The 24,155-nt window shown below is 37.2% G+C and overlaps 1 protein-coding gene across 3 annotated transcripts; it reads left to right on the top strand.

Annotated features, from left to right (window-relative positions):
* Positions 1-7,962: 7,962 nt before the first annotated feature.
* Positions 7,963-23,913, top strand: LOC110143545 (killer cell lectin-like receptor subfamily B member 1B allele A). Of its 3 annotated transcripts, XM_070464012.1 has the most exons (8): positions 7,963-8,040; positions 8,174-8,266; positions 10,749-10,820; positions 12,252-12,338; positions 14,591-14,689; positions 17,710-17,885; positions 22,571-22,677; positions 23,635-23,913. In XM_070464012.1, the coding sequence occupies exons 2-8, from the start codon at positions 8,194-8,196 to the stop codon at positions 23,741-23,743; spliced, it is 723 nt and encodes a 240-aa protein (XP_070320113.1). In that variant the 5' UTR covers positions 7,963-8,040; positions 8,174-8,193; the 3' UTR covers positions 23,744-23,913. The 3 variants fall into 3 exon arrangements, with proteins under 3 accessions (XP_070320113.1, XP_020758847.2, XP_020758848.2); XM_020903188.2 differs by having other exon boundaries at positions 7,970-8,266; XM_020903189.2 differs by lacking the exon at positions 10,749-10,820 and having other exon boundaries at positions 7,970-8,266.
* Positions 23,914-24,155: the final 242 nt, after the last annotated feature.

Here is a 24,155-nt window from a genome sequence, read left to right as displayed (position 1 = left end):
AAGAATGCATGCAAGCTATTGTTAAATAATCTGTCTTCCTTAAGCATTACTATTTTTAGTCTCTTTTTGTAAATAAAAAGTTACCTCTTTCAGAGGTAAGTAGAGTAAAAGTAAAGTACCACATGGATAAGGAAGAAGTTAGAAAAATACTAGGATGAATGGCAAAGGAAGCCAGTGGTGTACAAGAAAAAGTAGAAATATTTGTGTACTTTATTTATAGTTTATTAAACTATATAATATAGTTTATTATACATTATAATGTTCAATAATACAATGGTACTCTCGTACTATTATATCTGTTATAGATTAGAACTTTGGCATTGAAAAGATAAATTTGTCCAAAGGTGTTTAGCTGCTACATTTTGAAGTCAAGATTTAGGCCCAAGCTTTTAAAGTTCCAAATCCAGGGGAGGAGCTAAGATGGCGGAGGAATAGGACGGGGAGACCACTTTCTCCCCTACAAATTCATCAAAAGAACATTTGAACGCTGAGCTAATTACACAAAACAACTTCTGAGCACTAGCAGAGGACATCAGGCGCCCAGAAAAGCAGCCCATTGTCTTCGAAAGGAGCATGACTGAACAAGCGAACCTAAACAAGAGACCACCTCCACCTGCTTGTGTCAGGGTGGAAAATAGAGAAGAGACCGGCAAACAGAAGCCAAATAAACAAAGGGAACCGCTTCAGAAGTGACAGGTGCAACAGATTAAAATCCCTGTAGTTAACACCGACTACACCGGAAGGGGCCTATAGATATCGAGAAGTGTAAGCTGGAACAAGGAGCTATCTGAAACTGAACTGAACCCACACTGCCCACAACAGCTCCAGAGAAATTCCTAGATATATTTTTACTATTTTTTTTTTTTTTACTATTACTCCTTAATTTTCATTTTCATTTCACTATAGCCTCGCAAAAAAAAAAAAAAAAAGAAGACCCTATTTTTAAAGCGAACTTCATATATATTTCTTAAATTTTTTATGTTTTTGTTTTTAATATTGTATTTTTAAGAGTCTAACCTCTACTCTAGATTTTTAAAATCTTTGTTTTTCAGCATTTGATATAAATTTTGGACATTTAAGAATCCAATATTCAGTACCCATTTTTACTCAGGAGTGTGATGATTACTCTCTCCCCCTTTTGACTCTCCTTTTTCTCCCCCAGGTCACCTCTATTTCCTCCCATCCCCTTTCTCTTCCCAATCTAATTCTGTGAATCTCTGTGGGTGTTCTGGGCTACAGAGAACACTTAGGGAACAGAGTACTGCATAGATCTGTCTCTCTCCTCTTGAGTCCCCCTTTTTCTCCTCCTGCTCATCTCTATCTCCCTCCTCCCTCTCCTCTTCTTCATGTAACTCTGTGAACCTCTCTGGGTGTCCCTCACGGTGGAGAATCTTTTCACCATTAACCTAGAAGTTTTATTATCAGTGCTGTATAGTTGGAGAAGTCTTGAGGCTACTGGAAGAATAAGACTGAAATCCAGAGGCAGGAGACTTAAGCCCAAAACCTGAGAACACCAGAAAACTCCTGACTACAGGGAACATTAAGTAATAAGAGATCATCCAAAAGCCTCCATACTTACACTGAAACCAACCACCACCCAAGAGCCAATAAGTTCCAGAGCAAGACATACCACCCAAATTTTCCAGCAACGCAGGAACATAGCCCTGAGCGTCAACATACAGGCTGCCCAAAGTCACACCAAACACATAGACCCATCTCAAAACTCACTACTGGACACTCCATTGCACTCCAGAGAGAAGAAATCCAGTTCCACACACCAGAACACCAACGCAAGCTTCCCTAATCAGAAAACCTTGATAAGCCAATCATCCAATCCCACCCACTGGGAGAAACCTCCACAATTAAAAGGAGCCACAGACCACCAGAATACAGAAATGCCACTCTGAACACAGCAATCTAAATAAGATGAAAAGGCAGAGAAATACCAACAGGTAAAGGAACATGAAAAATGCCCACCAAGCCAAACAAAAGAGGAGGAGATAGGGAATCTACCTGAAAAAGAATTTAGAATAATGATAATAAAAATGATCCAAAATCTTGAAAACAAAATGAAGTTATAGATAAATAGCCTGGAGACAAGGATTGAGAAGGCAAGAAGTGTTTAACAAGGACCTAGAAGAAATAAAAAAGAGTCAGTTAAAAACGAATAATGCAATAAATGACATCAAAAACACACTGGAGGGAACCAACAATAGAATAACTGAGGCAGAAGATAGGATAAGTGAGGTAGAAGATAAAATGGTGGAAATAAATGAAGCAGAGAGGAAAAAAGAAAAAAGAATCAAAAGAAATGAGGACAACCTCAGGGACCTCTGGGACAATGTGAAACACCCCAACATTTGAATCATAGGAGTCCCAGAAGAAGAAGACAAAAAGAAAGGTCATGAGAAAGTGCTCGAGGAGATAACAGCTGAAAACTTCTCTAAAATGGGGAAGAAAATAGTTACACAACTCCAAGAAACCCAGAGAGTACCAAACAGGATAAACCCAAGGTGAAACACCCCAAGACACATATTAATCAAATTAACAAAGACCAAACACAAAGAACAAATATTAAAAGCAGCAAGGGAGAAACAACAAATAACAAACAAAGGGATTCCCATAAGGATGAAAGCTGATCTATCAATAGAAACTCTTCAGGCCAGAAGGGAATGGCAGGACATACTTAAAGTAATGAAAGAGAATAACCTACAACCCAGATTACTGTACCCAGCAAGGATCTCATTCAGATATGAAGGAGAATTCAAAAGCTTTACAGACAAGCAAAAGCTGAGAGAATTCAGCACCACCAAACCAGCTCTTCAACAAATGCTAAAGGATCTTCTCTAGACAGGAAACACAGAAAGGTTTGTATAAACACGAACCCAAAACAACAAAGTAAATGGCAACGGGACCATACCTATCAATAATTACCTTAAATGTAAATGGGTTGAATGCCCCAACCAAAAGACAAAGACTGGCTGAATGGATACAAAAACAAGACCCCTATATATGCTGTCTACAAGAGACCCACCTCAAAACAAGGGACACATACAGACTAAAAGTGAAGGGCTGGAAAAAAAATATTTCATGCAAACGGAGACCAAAAGAAAGCAGGAGTCGCAATACTCATATCAGATAAAATAGACTTTCAAATAACGGCTGTGAAAAGAGACAAAGAAGGACAATACATAATGATCAAAGGATCAACCCAAGAAGAAGATATAATTATAAATATATATGTACCCAACGTAGGAGCACCGCAATATGTAAGACAAATGCTAACGAGTATAAAAGGGGAAATAAACAATAACACAATAATAGTGGAAGACTTTAATACCCCACTCACATCTATGGATAGATCAAGTAAACAGAAAATTAACAAGGAAACACAAACTTTAAATGACACAGTGGACCAGCTAGACCTAATTAATATCTATAGGACATTTCACCCCAAAACAATCAAATTCACCTTTTTCTCAAGTGCACACAGAACCCTCTCCAGAATAGATCACATCCTGGGCCATAAATCTAGTCTTGGTAAATTCAAAAAAAATTGAAATCATTCCAGTCATCTTTTCTGAACACAATTCAGTAAGATTAGATCTCAATTACAGGGGAAAAAAGCTATTAAAAATTCAAACATATGGAAGCTAAATAACACGCTTCTGAATAACCAATAAATCATAGAAGAAATCAAAAAGGAAATCAAAATCTGCATAGAAATGAATGAAAATGAAAACACAACAACCTAAAACCTATGGGACACTGTAAAAGCAGTGCTAAGGGGAAGATTCATAGCATTACAGGCTTACCTCAAGAAACAAGAAAAAAGTCAAATAAATAACCTAACTCTACACCTAAAGCAACTAGAGAGGGAAGAAATGAAGAATCCCAGGGTTAGTAGAAGGAAAGAAATCTTAAAAATTAGGGCAGAAATAAATGCAAAAGAAACTAAAGAGACCATAGCAAAAATCAACAAAACTAAAAGCTGTTTTTTTTAAAAAAAGATACATAAAGTGACAGAGTTAGGCAGACTCATCAAGAAACAAAGGGAGAAGAACCAAATGAACAAAATTAGAAATGAAAATGGAGAGATCATGACAGACAACACTGAAATACAAAGGATCATAAGAGACTACTACCAGCAGCTCTATGCCAGTAAAATGGACAACTTGGAAGAAATGGACAAATTCTTAGAAAAGTATAACTTTCCAAAACTGAGCCATGAAAAAATAGAAGATCTTATCAGACCCATCACAAGCACAGAAATCGAAACTGTAACCAGAAATCTTCCAGCAAACAAAAGCCCAGGACCAGATGGCTTCACAGCTGAATCCTACCAAAAATTTAGAGAAGAGCTAACACCTATCTTACTCAAACTCTTCCAGAAAATTGCAGAAAAGGTAAACTCCCAAGCTCATTCTATGAGGCCACCATCACCCTGATACCAAAACCAGACAAAGATGCCACAGAAAAAGAAAATTACAGGCCAATATCACTGATGAACATAGATGCAAAAATCCTTAACAAAATTCTAGCAAACAAAATACAATAACATATTTTAAAAAATTGTGCATCATGACCAAGTGGGCTTAATCCCAGGAATGCAAGGATTCTTTAATATCTGCAAAAAAAAAAAAAAATCAATATAATACACCACATTAACAAATTGAAAGATAAAGACCATATGATTATCTCAATAGATGCAGAAAAAGATTTTGACAAAATTTAACATCCATTTATGATAAAACTCTCCAGAAAGCAGGAATAGAAGGAACATACCTCAACATAATAAAAGCTATGTATGACAAACCCAAAGCAAACATTATCCTCAACGGTGAAAAATTGAAAGCATTTCCGCTAAAATCAGGAAGAAGACAAGGGCTCCCACTCTCATCACTATTATTCAACATAGTTTTGGAAGTTTTGGCCACAGCAATCAGAGCAGAAAAAGAAGTAAAAGGAATCCAGATAGGAAAAGAAGTGAAACTCTCACTGTTTGCAGATGACATGATCCTCTACATAGAAAACCCTAAAGACTCTACCAGAAAATTACTAGAGCTAATCAATGAATATAGTAAAGTTGCAGAATATAAAATTAACACACAGAAATCCCTTGCATTCTTATACACTAACAATTAGAAAACAGAAAGAGAAATTAAGGAAACAGTACCATTCACCATTGCAACAAAAAGAATAAAATACTTAGGAGTATATCTACCTAAAGAAACAAAAGACCTCTACATAGAAAACTATAAAACACTGATGAAAGAAATGAAAGAAGACACAAATAGATGGAGAAATATACCGTGTTCATGAATTGGAAGAATCAACATTGTGAAAATGAGTATATTACCCAAAGCAATCTATAAATTCAATGCAATTCCTATCAAGCTACCAACGGTATTCTTCACAGAACTAGAACAAATAATTTCACAATTTGTATGGAAATACAAAAAACTTTGAATAGTCAAAGCAATCTTGAGAAAGAAGAATGGAACTGGAGGAATCAACTTGCCTGACTTCAGACTCTACTACAAAGCCACAGTCATCAAGACAGTATGGTACTGGCACAAAGACAGAAATATAGATCAATGAAACAGAATAGAAAGCCCAGAGATAAATCCATGAACCTATGGACACCTTATCTTCAACAAAGGAGGCAAGAATATACAATGGAAAAAAAACAACCTCTTTAACAAGTGGTGCTGGGAAAACTGGTCAACCACTTGTAAAAGAATGAAACTAGAACACTTTCTAACACCATACACAAAAATAAACTCAAAATGGATTAAAGATCTAAATGTAAGACCAGAAACTATAAAACTCCTAGAGGAGAACATAGGCAAAACACTCTCCAACATAAATCACAGCAAGATCCTCTATGACCCACATCCCAGAATATTGGAAATAAAAGCAAAAATAAAGAAATGGGACCTAATGAAACTTAAAAGCTTTTGCACAACAAAGGAAACTATAAGGAATGGGGAAAGACAGACTTCAGAATGGGAGAAAATAATAGCAAATGAAGCAACAGACAAAGGATTAATCTCAAAAATATACAAGCAACTCCTGCAACACAATTCCAGAAAAATAAATGACCCTGTCAAAAAATGGGCCAAAGATCTAAACAGACATTTCTCCAAAGAAGACATACAGATGGTTAAGAAACACATGAAAAGATGCTCAACATCACTCATTATCAGAGAAATGCAAAGCAAAACCTCAATGAGGTACCATTACACGCTAGTCGGAATGGTTGCTATCCAAAAGTCTACAAGCAATAAATGCTGGAGAGGGTGTGGAGAAAAATGAACCCTCTTACACTGTTGGTGGGAATGCAAACTAGTACAGCTGCTATGGAGAACAGTGTGGAGATTCCTTAAAAAACTGGAAATAGAACTGCCATATGACCCAGAAATCCCTCTCCTGGGCATACACACCGAGGAAACCAGATCTGAGACACGTGCACCTGAATGTTCATTGCAGCACTGTTTATAACAGCCAGGATGTGTAAGCAACCTAGATGCCCATCAGCAGACGGATGGACAAGGAAGCTATGGTACATATACACTATGGAATATTACTCAGCCATTAAAAAGAATTCATTTGAATCAGTTCTAATGAGATGGATGAAACTGGAGCCCATTATACAGAGTGAAGTAAGCCAGAAAGATAAAGACCAATACAGTATACTAACGCATATATATGGAATTTAAAAAGATGGTAACAATAACCCTATATGCAAAACAGAAAAAGAGACACAGATGTACAGAACAGACTTTTGGACTCTGTGGGAGAAGGCGAGGGTGGGATGTTCTAAGAGAATAGCATTGAAACAAGTATACTATCAAGGGTAAAACAGATCACCAGCCCAGGTTGGATGCATGAGACAAGTGCTCTGGTGCACTGGGAAGACCCAGAGGGATGAGATGGAGAGGGAAGTAGGAGGGGGAATCGGGATGGGGAACACATGTAAATCCATGGCTGATTCATATCAATGTATGGCAAAAACCACTACAATATTGTAAAGTAATTAGCCTCCAACTAATAAAAATAAGTGGGGGGAAAAAAGAAAGAAAAAAAATAAATAAAAGCTCTCATCACAATTAAATAAATAAAGTTCCAAATCCAGCTTACAGTAGACTGATGGAAACTTGTAATCAAATAGTATAGAAAAAAATGAAGCTAAAGCAATTTAGCCTTATAATACTGAACTTTTCAAACTTTTGTTTATGAAATACAATATGAATGAAAATGTGTTTAAAATGTATAGCACTATCAGTCACAATGGAATAACAAATACCAGATTTATAATCGATTAGAAAATTTGTGGTTCCTGGAGAAGAAAACAGCAACCCACTCTGGTATTCTTGCCTGGAAAATCCCATGGACAGAGGAGCCCAGCAGGCTACAGTCCATGGGGTCACAAAAGATTGAACACAAGTGAGAGGCTGAGCACAGCACAACACAGAAGAAATGGGAAATGAAAATCTATGCTTAATACATTGCATTCAGTGGTAAATTTCTATGAAACTCATTTAAAAATAAGGTTTATTTTCTTTTATGACAGAACCTTTGGTTATTTTGACATAGAGTTATATCTATTTCATATAGATTACTTTTCAGTTTGGAAATCCTCTGCATAGTCTATTCTTCATCTTAGCTTGCTGTTAATATTATAAAGCATATAAGAGAAGAAATAGCTTTAAGGGAATTTTAAAAGACTTGCCTAGGTAGTTACAATGCATTTCAAAGATGAGGATTCTGTTAATTCTTTCTACTACTTTCATAATAAAAATCCTCTTTTTCTTGTCCTTCCCTCCAAATTGCTATTCCACTTTGGAGAAAATGCTAGAATGCAAAGGGTTTCTGCCTGAAAATATGTCTGAGCTAAAAGAGGAAGTGGGTTATAGAAGAAAGTGATGCAATCTCTTCTGTAGGACTAATAAAGGTCAAAATCATTCCAAGTGAGGGCATAAAACTAACTGAAGTGCAAGAAACTACTGCATGGATAGTAGTTTTCTTCCAGATCATGCAAGTGTTCAATAATCTATTGCCTTGATTGAAAACGCTGAGCACATTGCTTTTATTTTTTATTCATTGAGGGAATCTACCAAACTTGGGAGAGAGGAAGGAAATTATCTGTCTCAATATATCTCATTTACAGAATTCTTTTTAATTTATGCAATGGCTGGAGAGATAGTCTATGCTGATATCAAACATACATCTTCAGAACATTCATCTTCACTCCAGAGATCTGGTAAGCTGGATCTAGAACTCTGTTAAAATTGATGTTTTACTTTAAATCTCCCTTGTTTCTGTCCTGTGTTTACATCTGTCTTACTGAAAATGTGCTAAGTCACTTCGTCGTGTTAAACTCTTTGTGACCCTATGGACTGTAGCCCACCAGTCTCTTCTGTCCATGGGATTCTCTAGGCAAGAATCTTGGAGTGGGTTGCCACTTCCTTCTCCAGGGGATTTACTGGAAATAGGAGACTGAATTCAAAGCAAAATCTACTGAATGCCAGGATAAAAGTGAAGAATTTTAATGACACAAAGTGTTCATGAAGTTAATTGTAACTTTAGTCTTAATATGTAGACCTTTGCTTTTGGTTTCCATGAACTCTATCCCTTATATTTCTTGTGGTGAACATTTATTATATTCCTGTGGTGACATTGATACTCATAACCTCTTTCTGCTCTATAATTTTACTCATCCAAATCTGCCCTTTGAAAATAATATGATAAACCCATTCACACTGAGGAAAGTATCCCTGGCAATTATTCACATTGTTATTTAGCCTTTTGGAAGTTGTGTATTGGTAGGATAAAAATGTTAAACTAAAATAAAAAGACATAAGATGTTAATATCTTATTTCTTTAAGTTTACAATTGATGATTATCTGAGTAATAGAATATTTCTGGAGCACAAGTAGACAGGCATACAGCTACAGATAAGATTGTACCTTAATCAAAAATCACCTAAAAACCAATAGCTTTTCCAAATCCAGTGTATGTTCTACATACATTCTATATAAATGAAGCTTTATGGAAAATTCCATGTTGCATTTATATTATCTCCTCTAGGGTAAGAATTTTTGTATTGTAAAGGTTATATAAAATGTTTAAAGTCTCCACAAGCTTGTCCTTGTGGAGTAAAACTGATGTTTTGCTTTCCTGTTTATTCCCAAGAATCCATTTCTTCTTTCATATTTTTAAGTTTGCAGTTTTCAAGTGAATCTCATGTATGGTTTTCTCCAGTTGAAAGAAATTTCCTATGTTTAGACGTTTTCTCTCTAACTTGCTAAATGGGGCTTCCCAAGTGGTGTTAGTGGTAAAGAACCCACCTGTCAATGCAGTTGAGACATAAGAGATGTGGGTTTGATCCTTGGGTCAGGAAGATCTCCTGGAGGAGGGCATGGCAACCCACTCCAGTATTCTTGCCTAGAGAATCCCATAGACAGAGGAACCTGGTGGGCTACAGTCCATAGGGTCATAAAGAGTCAGACATGACTGAAGCGACTTAACACAGCACAGCACAACTTGCTCAATATGGGCTTATCTGCTTTCTTTTCTTGACAGACTGGGAGCTTTCACTTTATGTGAGCTAATCGAACTTAGTTTGAGAAGTAGTATGGACGACACCTGTATTCTTATGCCTTCGTTTCCCACAAATCTCATATAATGGGTCCATTTTTTCTAGAGGTTATTTTAACTCACTTCAAGCTACAAGACCAATATTTTTTGATTCTGCATGCCAGGATTTAGTTTCGTCTGTTCATGGAAAGAACATTACTTTTTTCCTGGTCCAAAAAAAGAAAAAAAGAAAGTGGTACAAATGAACCCATTTACAAAACAGATACAAAGTCACAGACTTAGTAAACAAATTTATGGTTATCAAGGGGAAAAGAAGGGAGGGATAAATTGGGAGATTGGGATTGACATACAAATTTATAAAATGGACTTCCCTGGTGGCTCAGTGGCAAAGAATCAGCCTGCCAATGCAGGAGACCTGGGTTCGATCCCTGGGTGGGGAAGATCCCTGGAGAAGGAAATGGCAACCCACTCCAGTATTTTTGCCTGGAGAATCCCATGGACAGAGGAGCCTGGTAGGCTACAGTCCAAAGTGTCATGAAAGGTCAGACACAACTAAGTGACAAAGCACGCAAATCAGTTATACTCCAATAAAAATTAATTTAAGAAAGAATAGAACAAGGAAAAAAGATTTGGGGACAGTGTCTTTAATGATGTCTAGTCCAATTTTACTGTAATGTTAAAAATGAGGAAATATAAATGCATAAAAATTAAATTACCTACCTATAGTCATGACTAGAAGTCAAATATTTTATTACTCTTTCACTGCATATCTCTGTTGTGGATAAATGTTAACTTTTGTTCCCATGTGTCATATTCAAGATGGAAAGAAAGATTTGCTACCATTGGATTGTAATGTCCCACAGAGCCCTACACAATTGTCCCCGAGCTTTCTCTTCAAAGTTGCTAAATTTCACTTGTTTAACTCTGGTTGTTGACTTTCTCTTTTCTCTTTAGAATTATCATATTCCTTCCTATTTCAGAGCTTCATGAGTGTTGAAACACTCCCCCTAATCTCTTAATCTTTGTATTTCCAATGCCTCGCACAGTACTAACTCCTCGGTAGGCAATTAATAGATGCCTCGTAGGCAGATGAATGTATAAATGAATTTTAAATAAATGGATCTCATTTATTTTAAATATTATAGGTTCATTGGCTCTCCAAGATATAAAACAAGAGGGTACCCCCATGAAACTGAGTGAAATATCAGTGAGAAAAGGTAATACAATTGAGAATATTCCAGACATAGACTCAGAAATTCATGATTTTCTTAAACTTTACTTCAGGGGCCTAAAGGAATGATGTAGTACTCCTTGTATTAGTTCCATTCATGAACTCTGACGATTTAGTCTCCAACTTTTTAGGTCTGAAATCTCAGCTCTCTATCCTAGAAATGTGTGTTGGGATATTATCTCATTCTTCTCACTACTGCCTAGTCAGGCACAATTTGCATCAATTTGCCTGACAAAAGGAAATACATGGACTTCTTTTAGTGTTTTGAGAATTTAATAAATTCTCATTAAAGATGTTTTACTTAAACAATAATAATTTGAACAAGCGCTGTAATCTGCATATAAGTTAAATAAGCAGGGTGACAATATGCAGCATCGACGTACTCTGTCATAGTATTCTACTAAATAAGCATTCATGTTAATCATTCTTGACATTTGATTTTGTAATTGGTTGTATTTTCACATCAGTTATAGTAGTAGGCTCTCAGTTTGTGAAAGTGAAAGTATCAGTTGTGTCTGACTCTTTGCAACCCACCATGGACTGTAGCCTGCCAGGCTCCCCTGTCCATGGAATTCTCCAGGCAAGAATACTGGAGTGGGTAGCCATTCCCTTCTCCAGGGAATCTTCCTGATTCAGGGATTGAACCTGGGTCTCCTGCACTGTAGGCAGACATTTTACTGCCTGAGCCACCAGGGAAGCCCCATGTAGATATGTATATATCACATACCTAGTGGAATTGATATACTGTAACTATTTTGGATAAAAGCCTCTTGGTTTTAGCCATCAATCAGACCAGAGCTAAAAATGTCACTTTCTTTTTATGACTTATTTATCTGATTACGAGAGATAGAATGGATAGTGAACAATGGTCTAATTTGGTAGTTAAGAAACCTGAGGTATGATCTCAATTCTACTATCAAGTAACTGTTTTGTGGACTTAAAATCCCCATTTTAGCATTCAAATGTTGGACAAGATTATCCCTAAAATTACTTTTATTTTAAAATGTATAACTTTATAAAATTGCAATTACGTGTCACAGGAAATAGGTTTATTGTATAAGAATGCATAAAAGAGACATAAAAGAATGAATCAACCCAAATAAGTGAGGGCTGTCGGTAAATTTACTCTAGAATCTTGAGAATTTCAGTCTTATATAACAATTTAGGGATGCAGAGAGTAGATCATAAGTTAAGATTATGCATGGTGAATCAAAAGGAAAAAATATATTCTTTCAGTTCTATAAATTCCCCCTTCTTCACAAATCAGGGGACCAAATTTGTATGTAAGAGGAAGTTAGGTCTACATATTTCAAAGGAAAGTAACTCAAGAGCATAACTAAAAAGTTTATTCATCCCTTCCTTACCACCTAAGGAATTACTTACTGGGCCTACTAATGAAATTTATCCAATTTTATAGATTCTCAACACCACAGAATTTTCCTGAAAGTTGAATGTGCAATGATTATCATTCTTCTTGTAATAGTAGCTGTGCTGAGCGTGCTTGGTAAGTAATTACCAATAACCTTTATTTACCCCAAAGTATTATTTTATCATGACCTGTTGTAATTGTGTTTGCTGTTAAAGTGGTTTCTACACAATTCAGTACAATTTTACAAAAGGCAGGAAATTTGATACACAAATAAAATTGGAGATTTTCCATAGAACTCCATCATGTGATATTACATACATTAAGGATTCATTTCATTGATATATGAAGGAGGCTAGATTTATACTTTATGATCAAAATCAGCTTCTCTGAACCATGTTCTGTGAAAGCAAATTAAACTATGAAGCATATTTCTGTTTAAGCTTATTCAAGATCTTATTCAAGCTTACTAAGATCATGGCATCCTGAAGGTGAAGTGAAAGTCACTCAGTCATGTCCAGCTCTTTGCGACCCCATGGACTATACAGTCCATGGAATTCTCCAAGCCAGAATACTGGAGTGGGTAGCCTTTCCCTTCTCCAGGGGATCTTCCCAACCCGGGAATTGAACCAGGTCTCCTGCATTGCAGGTGGATTCTTTACCAGCTGAGCCACAAGGGAAGCCCCATTAGCTACTGAGGGGCATCATCAATCTTGCATGCATGGGTGAAATTTTTGTCTAAAACCAATCAATTCACTCAGGCACTTCAAAATTATACTCATATGCTGTGGATATAGTGAAATATAGTCCAACTTTGTGTGGCAATTATTTTAATAATTTTTTGAGTAAATGCTTGGAGAAAAGCTGCCAGATGATGTATACTCTAAGGAATTCAGGTTTCCAGATTGAACCAAACTCTAGAACAGATCAAGGCAGTATCTGCCCGTATTGTTCTTATGAATGATATTAGTAATTACGTATGTCATTAGTTACTAGAGGTCAATGGGCAGAGTCAGAATTCTAGAACTGGATAGGGCCCTAGAAATCAACAAGGTCAAGCCTCCAGTTGAGGTGAACAGTCTAAAGCCCACAGTAATAAGTGGTTTGACTAGTTTAATATAACTAGGCAGTGGCCAAATTGGGACTTTAACATTGAGGGGATAAAGCAAAAAATACTTAACATTCAACACCTCTTCTGGGACTTCCATGGCAGCCCAGTGGTTAAAACGACTCTGCATTTCCACTGCAAAGGGTGCAGGTTTGATCCCTGGCCAGGGAACTAAGATCCCATATGCCATGGGGCATGGCCATTAAAAAAAAAAAAAAAAACCCTCTCTGCTAGGTTTCTTTTTGGTATAGGTTAATAGATTTGCTTTTGAACTGTGGTGTTGGAGAAGACTCTTGAGAGTCCCTTGGACTGCAAGGGGATCCAACCAGTCCATCCTAAAGGAGATCAGTCCTGGGTGTTCATTGGAAGGACTGATGCTGAAGCTGAAACTCCAGTACTTTGGCCACCTCATGCGAAGAGTTGACTCATTGGAAAAGACCCTGATGCTGGGAGGGATTGGGGACAGGAGGAGAAGGGGACAACAGAGGATGAGATGGCTGGATGGCATCACCGACTCAATGGCATGAGTTTGAGTAAACTCCAAGAGTTGGTGATGGACAGGGAGGCCTGGCGTGCTGCAATTCATGGGGTCGCAAAGAGTTGGACACGACTGAGTGACTGACTGAACTGAACTGAACTGAATAGATTTGCTTGTTATCACAAAGTAGTTTGTTAGTAACAGATTTTTTACTATGATAGATTTTAAAGATTTAACTGATTAATACACACTATTGTGAGATTATAAATAACCAAAAGTAATTTCAGTGAAATGGCCATCAGAAAGACAAATGCCTTCCTCATGGTAGAAAAATACTCTGGGCTCACCCTGTCCTTCCATATGTAGTGTTTAAATGGACAACCGCAAAAGGAACAGAATCATGAACTGAAATCAAAACACATAAAGCTCTTTCTATGAATCAGGTGACACCTGGTACAGTTAGCAGGAACTTACCAAACACAAACTATTCAAATGAAGCTCACATTCAAAGCTGGTTACTTTGTGTTTATTAAAATAAATATGAAAACTCCAGAAAAAAATCAAGTGAGTTTCCTTCTGGTCCCAGGTCCTATTTTTCCAATTCCCCTAAATTTGATATTAATAAAATTAACAGGAGTATGTGCAAAAGAAGGTCCAATCTTGGGAAAAGGAAATTTTTCCCATAAATTTTAATCACTTTAATTGCTCTGGAGTTTCCACATCAATCAATTTCACTGAGTCACTACAACCTGACCGTTTTCTGCTTCATATTTAATTAAGAAAAGATGTCTCTTCTTTCACTAGTTATTCAGTTCAAATCTGCAAGACAAACTGAAGTGGATAATGAATCAAAGAAGAAATATTGTACTGAGCAAAGTAAATCTGAAGCAAGCAGCTCAATAGGTAATGTTATTTTATATTGCCTAATTCCTGAGTTGACTATGATGGCTACTCCATTTCTTGTAAGGGATTCTTGCCCACAGTAGTAGATATAATGGTCATCTGAGTTAAATTCATCCATTCCAGTCCATTTTAGTTTGCTGATTCCTAAAATGTCGATGTTCACTCTTGCCATCTCCTGTTTGATCACTTCCAATTTGCCTTGATTCATGTGGACCTAACATTCCAGGTTCCTATGCAATATTGCTCTTTATAGCATCAGACCTTGCTTCTATCACCAGTCACATCCACAACTGGGTGTTGTTTTTTCTTTGGCTCTGGCTCTTCATACTGTTTGGAGTTATTTGTCCACCAATCTCCAGTAGTTTATCGGGCACCTACTGACCTGGGGAGTTCATCTTTCAGTGTCCTATCTTTTTGCCTTTTCATACTGTTCATGGGATTCTCAAGGCAAGAATAGTGAAGTGGTTTGCCATTCCCTTCTCCAGTGGACCACATTTTGTCAGAACTCTCCACCATGACCCGTCCGTCTTGGGTGGCCTTACACAGCATGGCTCATAGTTTCATTGAGTTAGACAAGGCTGTGGTCCATGTATCAGATTGGTTAGATTTCTGTGATTGTGGTTTTCATTCTGTCTGCCCTCTGATGGAGAAGGATAAGAGGCTTATGGAAGCTTCCTGATGGGAGAGACTGACTGAGGGGGAAATTGGGTCTTGTTCTGATGGGCAGGACCATGCTCAGTAAATCTTTAATCCAATTTTCTGTTGGAACAACAGACTGGTTCCAAATCAGGAAAGGAGTATGTCAAGGCTGTATATTGTCACTCTGCTTATTTAACTTATATGCAGAGTACATCATGAGAAATGCCAGGCTGGATGAAGCACAAGCTGGAATCAAGATTTCTGGGAGAAATATCAATAACCTCAGATATGCAGATGACACCACCCTTATAGCAGAAAGCAAAGAAAACTAAAGAGCCTTTTGATGAAAGTTAAAGAGGAGAGTGAAAAAGTTGGCTTAAAGCTCAACTTTTAGAAAACTAAGATCATGGCATCCGATCCCATCACTTCATGGCAAATAGATGGGGAAGCAATGGAAATAGTGACAGACTTATTAGTTTGGTCTCCAAAATCACTGCATGTGGTGACTGCATCCTTAAAATTAAAAGACACTTGCTCCTTGCAAGAAAAGTTATGACTAACCTAGAGAGCATATTAAAAAGCAGAGACATTACTTTGCCAACAAAGATCCATCTAGTCAAAGCTATGGTTTTTCCATTAGTCATGTATGGATGTGAGAGTTGGACCATAAAGAAAGCTGAGCGCCAAAGAATTGATGCTTTTGAATGGTGGTGTTGGAGAAGACTCTTGAGAGTCCCTTGGACTGCAAGGAGATCCAACCAGTCTATCCTAAAGGAAATCAGTCCTCAATATTCATTGGAAGGGCTGATGCTGAAGCTCCAATATTTTGGCCACCTGATGTGAAGAACTGACTCATTTGAAAAGACCCTGATGCTGGGGAAAATTGAAGGCAGGAGGAGAAGGGGACAGCAGAGAATGAGATGGTTGGATGGCATCACCAATTCAATGGACGTGAGCTTGAGTAAATGCCAGGTGTTGGTGATGGACGGAAGCCTGGCGTGCTGCAGTCCAAGGGGTCGCAGAGTCGGACAAACAGAAACTGAACTGAACCAAATCGAATTCCTGAATAAGCAAGTGTGGACAGTAGCATGGATTTTACTTGGGTATATCTGAATAAAGGGGAAATTCCTCTACCCCTACAGAGGGATGGTTTAGACCATTGTTTCTCATGGGTCTATTACAGTCCTTGACGAAAGTATTTCAAGATTGAAGACAAATGAGAAAAATAAACCTGTATATGTTTAAAATGAATTTAAAGGTACTATGTTGAAATCACTGTATTTTATTAGTATTTTTATTTCTGCTGGGACATGTGCAGGTGTAGAATATGGTCAAATATTTTCTTTCCTAAAATTCATGTTCACACCACACAGCTTTTTGTCACTTTTGTAATGGTACTACATGAAAAATGTGATAAATGATTATTTTATGTGATTTTTTTATCTTTCACACATGAATGTATTTATATACTTTCAAAAGTCAAGAACACACTCAATTATTTAGCTTTTCTATTTTCTTTTTCTTTCTGCTTCCTTTATTATTTTTAATCTGTTGACTTAAGTTTTAATTCTATATTGAAAAACTATATGCCTTTCTTTTTTTGAACCTGCATATATAATGTTATTAGAAAAACTTACCAGTCCATGTTATAGAGTGATTTCAACTTCTGGGAACTCATTAAAACTTTAAAATGGATATTAATTGTTCCATGTCTCCTCAACCTTATTCCAAAAACTTTAATTTTTTTAAACTAGTGAAACTATGACAGCAAATTTTCTGGGACATTATTCCCAACACAAAAGCACATAATTGTCCTCCTTCTACCCTTGATAGAGGTGATAACATGGTATTGAACAAAATTCCTTTAAATTCTGTCCAGACCCTTTTATACACAGGAAGATCAATCTATCTGAGTTTTAGAGACCACCTACCATACAAATTTTGCCCAGTGAAAATTCTTATGACTTTATAATTCTAAAAATTACAGTGATATATAATTCTCAAAATGCCTGGTTCATTGGTGGATCACTAGTTGTAATCTCTAATTTCTACTTTTCCTCCAAAATTTTTATCTTCCTGAAGTTTGGATGTTGATTGCTTTATCCTAGTGTCTGTGTATTGCCTAGCTCAGAGAAAACATATTTTAAAGAGAATAAATTAAATGGGAGAAAGAAGAAAAGAGAGAAAGAAAAAAAAATACACAATTGAAATTCCATTAGTTTTTTTTTTTTTTTTTCAAAATCCATCCTGAGAAAAGCACATACTTATATCAAAGAAAACTTAGGCCATAATTTAACAAATTTTGAGAGGTTTTAATTATTATACAATATTAGGGATGCATCCTCATGTTTGCTGTAATTACTTATCCTTTTTCTTTCCAGTTTCTTTTGATTCTTCTACTGTTCGTACATCATGCCCCACCAAAGATTGGAGGCCACATGGGGGGAAATGCTACTGGGTTGCTGAAAATGAAAATAAGAAATCTTGGAATGAGAGTAAAAATGACTGTGTCATGAAAAACTCACGTCTCATGGTGATCCGAAACTTCACTGATACGGTGAGGTATAAAATTTTAAGATTATGGCATCCTTCACAACTGCAGTACTTCTTTGTGCTACAAATTTGAAAATTTCAGTGAAAAAAATTTAAACCTCATTGATATTAACTGCACAATTATTGGTTGAATGAATCATTGAAACTACATTATTATTTTAGGCTTCTTTTGCTTCCTTTGTGGCTCAACTGGTAAAGAATCCGCCTGCAATGCGAGAGACCTGGGTTCGATCCCTGGGTTGGGAAGACCCCCTGGAAAAGGGAAAGGCTACCCACTCCAGTATTCTGGCCTGGAGATTCCATGGACTGTATAGTCCATGAGGTCGCAAAGAGTCAGACACGACTGAGCAACTTTTACTTTCACATTCACTTAGCTAGGAATAGGAGAAATCCTTTTAGTAATATATACTTAAGTTCTCTATAACGGATCTTTCTGTTTCTCAGATTGCATTTTAAATATATGACATCAGTCTCATCCCCCACATTTAATCCATTGTTGCTCACAAAGTTTGTGGTCAGACAGCATGGCAGCTGAAGTTAAAAATGATGTTCAGAGAAAGGAAATACAGTATAGCCCTTCTCATTAAACTTTGGTTTTTGTTGAAGAAAACTAACATTTTTCTAACCCTGGCTTAATGTAAATTGAAATTTTCTTACACGAAGGTTGGACACTAAACCTAAATAAGGCCAGTATAGATATTAGTTGGCAAACATCAAATAAGGATTCTCAGCATAAGAATTAGTACATTGAAATTACAAGTGATATCAAAGGCTCAGTTTCAGAAAACTCAATGACAAACAGTGCTTTACAAGCCTGGTTAAGTCTTGAGAGTTTACATCAGGGCAGCTGTTGAAACTTTTGTAAGGGGAAGAAAAAATTCCTCTGAGTTTCATAGAAACCCACAACAACAAGAAAATCAAAATGGGAAGTAAGTTATCTTCAGTGTAACCAATGTAACCCCAAATATCAAACTGTAAAACTCTTTGTCAGATCCAGTCCAAATTGGTTTGAATATGAACCAAATCCAGAATGGGTGAAGAATTAAAAAGAGACTTTTTCTTCTCTTAGAAGTCAGCTTCAGACAAAAAAAAGGGGGGGGAAGAAGGTATCAACTGGAAAGGACCTAATAAGAAAGCATCTAATAAGAAGAGACTGAGTTACATAGCTTTGTGCTTGTAAATGAATACACAGTTCCTCCTAGGTCTTTAATGTGGAGTTTCAGTTAACTATTAAGTGATGGGTTAGGTTTCTTGTTGCCCAGGAAACATGTCTTTGCTGCATTTCAGCATTTTTCAATTTGATGATGAGCAGGAAACAGATAAGGTTTTTAGGGAAGTCCTTCATTGCACTGTTTCTCCATGCAGTGACTTATTGTTTGTTTCTACCCAGGAACTGAACCCAGGTCTCCCACATTGCAAGCAGTTTCTTTGCCATCTGAGCCACCAACAGAATAATAAAGGGGTTGTAAGGATTTCCAGGTGGTGCTAGTGGTAAAGAACCTGCCAGCCAATGCAGGAGATGCAAGTTTGATCCTTGGGTCAGGAAGATCCCCTAGAGGAGGGCATGGCAGCCCCTCCAGGATTCTTGCCTGGAGAATCCCATGGATAGAGGAGCTGGGTGGCTACAGTCCATTGGGTTACAAAGAGTCAGACACAACTGAAGTGACTTAGCACAAAAGCACCTAAAGGGGTTGTATGAATTTGTTAGAGCTAACATAACAAAATACCACAGACTTGGTGGCTTATGTATCAGAAATTTGTTACTCACAGCTCTGAAGGCTAGAAGTTCAAGATCAAGGTGTTGGCAGGTTTGGTTCCTTACAAGGCCTCTCTCCTCAGTTTCTAGATGGCCACCTGTTTGCTCTGTCCTCACATGGTCTTTCCTCTGTATGCATGCATCTATGTCTCTCTGTATGTCCAAATTTCTGCTTCTTATAGGGACAATAATCAGATTGAATTAAGGTCTACCCTAACAGCCTCATTTCTGCTTAGTCACCTCTCTAAAAGCTGTGTCTCCAAAGGCAGTCACATTTTGAAGCACTGGGGGTTAAAGCTTCAAATGCATACATTTTGAAGAGACACAGTTGAGCCCATAATATTCCGTCCTCTGGCCCCTGAAGCCTGTAATAGGGGTCAATTATACATGTGAAGCAACTGAGCATGGCATGGCATATATGTGAATTGGACAGTGGTAAAGAATCTGCCTACCAATGCAGGAGATACAAGAGACATGGGTTTGATCCCTGGGTTGGGAAGATCTCCTGGAGGAGGAAATGGCAACCCACTCCAGTATTCTTGCCTGGGAAGTCCCATGGACAGAGGAGTCTTGCAGTCTACAGTCAGTCCACAGGGTCATAAAGAGTCAGACAAAACTTCAGCAACTTAGCACATTATAGCCAGTCATATACTTTGTCTCAGGGGTTATGTTATTGCACAAAAGGAGATATTATCCACCTCCTAGAGTAATGGACATAAAAACAAAAATAAACAAATGGGACTTAATTAAACTTAAAAGCTTTTGCACAGCAGAAGATACAAGATTAAAAGACAACCCTCAGAATGGGAGAGAATAATTGCAAAGGAAAAAACTGACAAAGGATTAATCTCCAGGATATATAAGCAGCTCATGTAGCTCAACATCAAGAAAACAAAGAGCCCAAACAAAAAATGGGCAGAGGACCTAATCTGACATTTCTCCAAAGGCATACAGATGGCTAATAAACACATGAAGAGGTGCTCAGCATCGCTCATCATTAGGGAAATGCAAAACAAAACTACAATAAGGTATCAGCTCACACGGGTCAGAATGGCCATCATTAAAATCTCTATAAACAATAAATGCTGGAGAGGGTGTGGTGAAAGGGAAATGCTCTTGCACTGTTGGCGGAAATGTTAATTGATACAGCCACTGTGGAGAACAGTATGGAGATTCTTTAAAAACTAGGAATAAAACTACCATATAACCCAACAATCCCACTACTGGGCATATACCCTGAGAAAACCATAATTGAAAGAGATGCATGTACCCCAATGTTTGTTGCAGCATTATTTACAATAGCTAAGATATGGAAGCAACCTAGATGTCCATTGATAGATGAATGGATAAAGAAGTTATGGTACACATATGCAATGGAATATTACTCAGCCATAAATAGAACACATTCGAGTTGATTCTAATAAGGTGAATGAACCTAGAGCCTGTTATACAAAGTAAGTCAGAAAGAGAAAAACAAATATCATATATTAATGCATATATGTGGAATCTAGAAAGATGGTACTGATGAACCTATTTGCAGCAGTGGAGATGCAGACATACAGAACAGACTTGTGGACAAAGTCGGGAAAGGAGAGGGTGGGAGAAATTGAGAGAGTAGCATGCAAACATAGAGATTACCATATCCAGTGGAAATTTGCTATATGATGCAAGGGGCTCAAATCAGGTTTTCTTTGACAACCTAGAGAGGTGGGATGGGATGGGAGGTGGGAGGGAGATTCAAGAGGGAGGGGACACATGTATACCTATGGCTGATTCATGTTGATGTATGGCAGAAACCAACACAACATTGTAAAGCAATTATCCTCCAATTAAAAAAAAAAAAAACTTATCAACAATATGTGCTCCATCAGCTCAGAGATTGCTTTCTTCCTATAACTTTTCCTGTGTGTTTTCTTGCTTCTAGATTATTGTTTAATACTTGTATTTAGTAGTAATCACTATTATTTAGGCAAGAAGCATTCATTATGTGCCAAGCAGTGTTTAATATTACTTATTAACAAAACAATAACAGTTCTTTGAGATAGGTATGAATATTATCACAGTCAGAGTTTTAGTGGTTGGAAAAATACAGAAATAAAAAGAATGAATAACTGTTCAAAGATGTGTAGTAGTAATAGTAGCTGCAGCCTGAGCCCACAGCCTTGGTGTCTATTAACACTGTCCGTAATAGTCCTTTTTTTCTTCACAGTCTCAGTTCATGTTTTTATATTGGAGTATAATTGGTATAAATATATTCCCTCTCTCTTGAACCTCCCGCCCACTCTAACTTAATATCCCTTTAGGTCATCACAGAGCACTGAGCTGAGCTCCCTGTGCTATACAACAGCTCCCCACTAGCTATCTACTTTGCACATGGTAATGTGTGTGTGTGTGTGTGTGTGTGTGTGTGTGTGTATCCCAGTCTCCCAATTTTCCCACCCTCCCTGTCTTCTTGTGTCCACATATTCTTTCTCATTCCTGCCTTGCAAATAGGTACATCTAGATTTTTTTTTCATTTATTTTTATTAGTTGGAGGCTAATTACTTTTTTTAAATTTATGTTTAGATCCCTTATATATGTGTGTGTGTTAGCGCATGATATTTGTTTTTCTCTTTCTGACTTACTTCACTCTGTATGACAAATGATAACATTTCATTCTTTTTTGTGGCTGAGTAATATTCCATTGTACATACGTACTACATCTTTATCCATCCATTTGTCAATATACATTTAGTAATTTTTCTTTAGCTTTTATTTCATTGCATTGCTGTGGATTTCCCCTCCACTGTGATATATTTGAAAACATGAAGCATGTCTTGCCTGTTCATTCCTAGCTTCTAGTGCAATGCCAGTCACATAGAAGGTGCTCCTGTGGTATTTTATCTTGCATCTGTAAGAACCACTTGATTTCATACATTTCCTATTCTTTTTAGACTTTCCCATGGCAAAACGTACGTGATTCATTTTGGGTTGGTTTGAGGATTCCTCCTGGAGGGGAATTATGGACCTGGTTGGACAACAGCACTTTTGACCCAAAGCTGTAAGTCTTTTGCATTTTTTCCTTTTGTGGTTTTTAATCCCATGTTGTATGTTACAAAAAAGAGACATATGACATAATTGGCTTTGAAGTGATCTAATGGGTATAGATTTCCTGACTGCTACAGTCTGATAAATATGTCTATAAAATGATTCACACAGAAAGTTGAGAAAGAAATCTCCCTCCATCCACTCAGAAAACTTAAGTATGAAACAGGATTGCCCTGTTGCCTGATTTTAGCTTTTTATATAAAAGGTAAATTAGCAAGTGTAAACTCTTTTATGAGTGCACATGTTTGTTTTACAGAGCATAACTTTCTGCTCACTTCTTACAGTGATCAATTTTTAAGCAATAAAAATGTCAGAGCTGAGGGATTTCCCTGATGGTCCAGTGGTTAAAACTCCGGATTCCCAATACAGGGGGCATGGATTCAAACCCATCTCCTATCACGGGGAACTAGGATCCCACACACTGCTCAGAGTGGACTAAAAAAACTCAGAGGTGATATTTTAGCTCTCTTTAATGAACTATTAGGGCTTCCCTGGTGGCTTAGTGGTAAAGAATCTGCCTGCCGATGCAAGAGACACAGGTTCAATCCCTGGGTCAGGAAGATCCCCTGGAGAATGAAATGGCAACCTACTCCAGTATTCTTGCCTGGAGAATCCATGGACAGAGGAGTCTGGCAGGTCATGGTCTCTATAGTCACAAAGAGTCAGACACAACTGAGGGACTAAACAACAAAAATGAACTATAACTTCTCTGGAGAGAGGTTTTGAGACATAAAACATAAAGTGGGAAGAATTGCTTTGCCTATCATATTTTTGTGTATTTAAACAGTTTTAATGAGTTTATTCTTTATTTAAAAAAATAGAAAACATTTTCTGAAGTCCTTGTAAGCCTCTGTCCATATGCATATACTCATGACTGATGTAAAGAAAACCATCTGCTTTCTTTCTGTAGGTTTTCAAATGAACGAGAGACCCGGAGTATGAAGTGCGCCCAGGTGTCTTCTAACAAGATAATCAAAGCAAGTTGTGAGAAAAATTATCCATGGATTTGTCAATTATAATCCACTTGGCAGAAAATAAGTCTCTGTTTGTCTGACTAAGAGACACCACATGAAGTTTGAGCTCAGATTATAAGAAAGTTCAGAGGGCTGTGTGTGTGTGTGTGTTTTATAGTACTATTCTCAGAAATGTGGAAAAGGAGATACACAAAATAAAATGTTTTAGAAAATGAGTGTATATGATGAATATATTGTTACATCTGAATGATGTGGTGATTCAATCATCCATCTCATCTTGCCAGTATTTTTTGAAACTTTATCTTTTCTGTATCTTCAGACTGAGTGACTCACACTTTCACTTAGCTTAACATGATATCCTTAGTTAATTTCTTACAGTCTCACAGTTTCAACTACCACATACAAAGCAATGCATATCAAAGTTATATCTGCCCTTCAGATCATTCTCTGATCACCA

This window comes from Odocoileus virginianus, unplaced genomic scaffold (assembly GCF_023699985.2).
Source record: "Odocoileus virginianus isolate 20LAN1187 ecotype Illinois unplaced genomic scaffold, Ovbor_1.2 Unplaced_Contig_11, whole genome shotgun sequence".
In the NCBI taxonomy this organism is placed as follows: domain Eukaryota; kingdom Metazoa; phylum Chordata; class Mammalia; order Artiodactyla; family Cervidae; genus Odocoileus; species Odocoileus virginianus.
The sequence above is the reverse complement of the archived record's forward strand: the minus strand, read 5'-3'. Positions and strand labels throughout refer to the sequence as shown.

What these genes read in the sequence shown, in the direction of transcription:
- LOC110143545 (XM_070464012.1), top strand. Translation starts at nt 8,194, where the DNA reads ATGGCTGGAGAGATAGTCTATGCTGATATCAAACATACATCTTCAGAA. An exon ending in AGCTGTGCTGAGCGTGCTTG is followed by an intron (nt 12,339 to 14,590) that starts GTAAGTAATTAC and finishes TTCTTTCACTAG; the next exon opens with TTATTCAGTTCAAATCTGCA. An exon ending in TGAAGCAAGCAGCTCAATAG is followed by an intron (nt 14,690 to 17,709) that starts GTAATGTTATTT and finishes TTTTCTTTCCAG; the next exon opens with TTTCTTTTGATTCTTCTACT.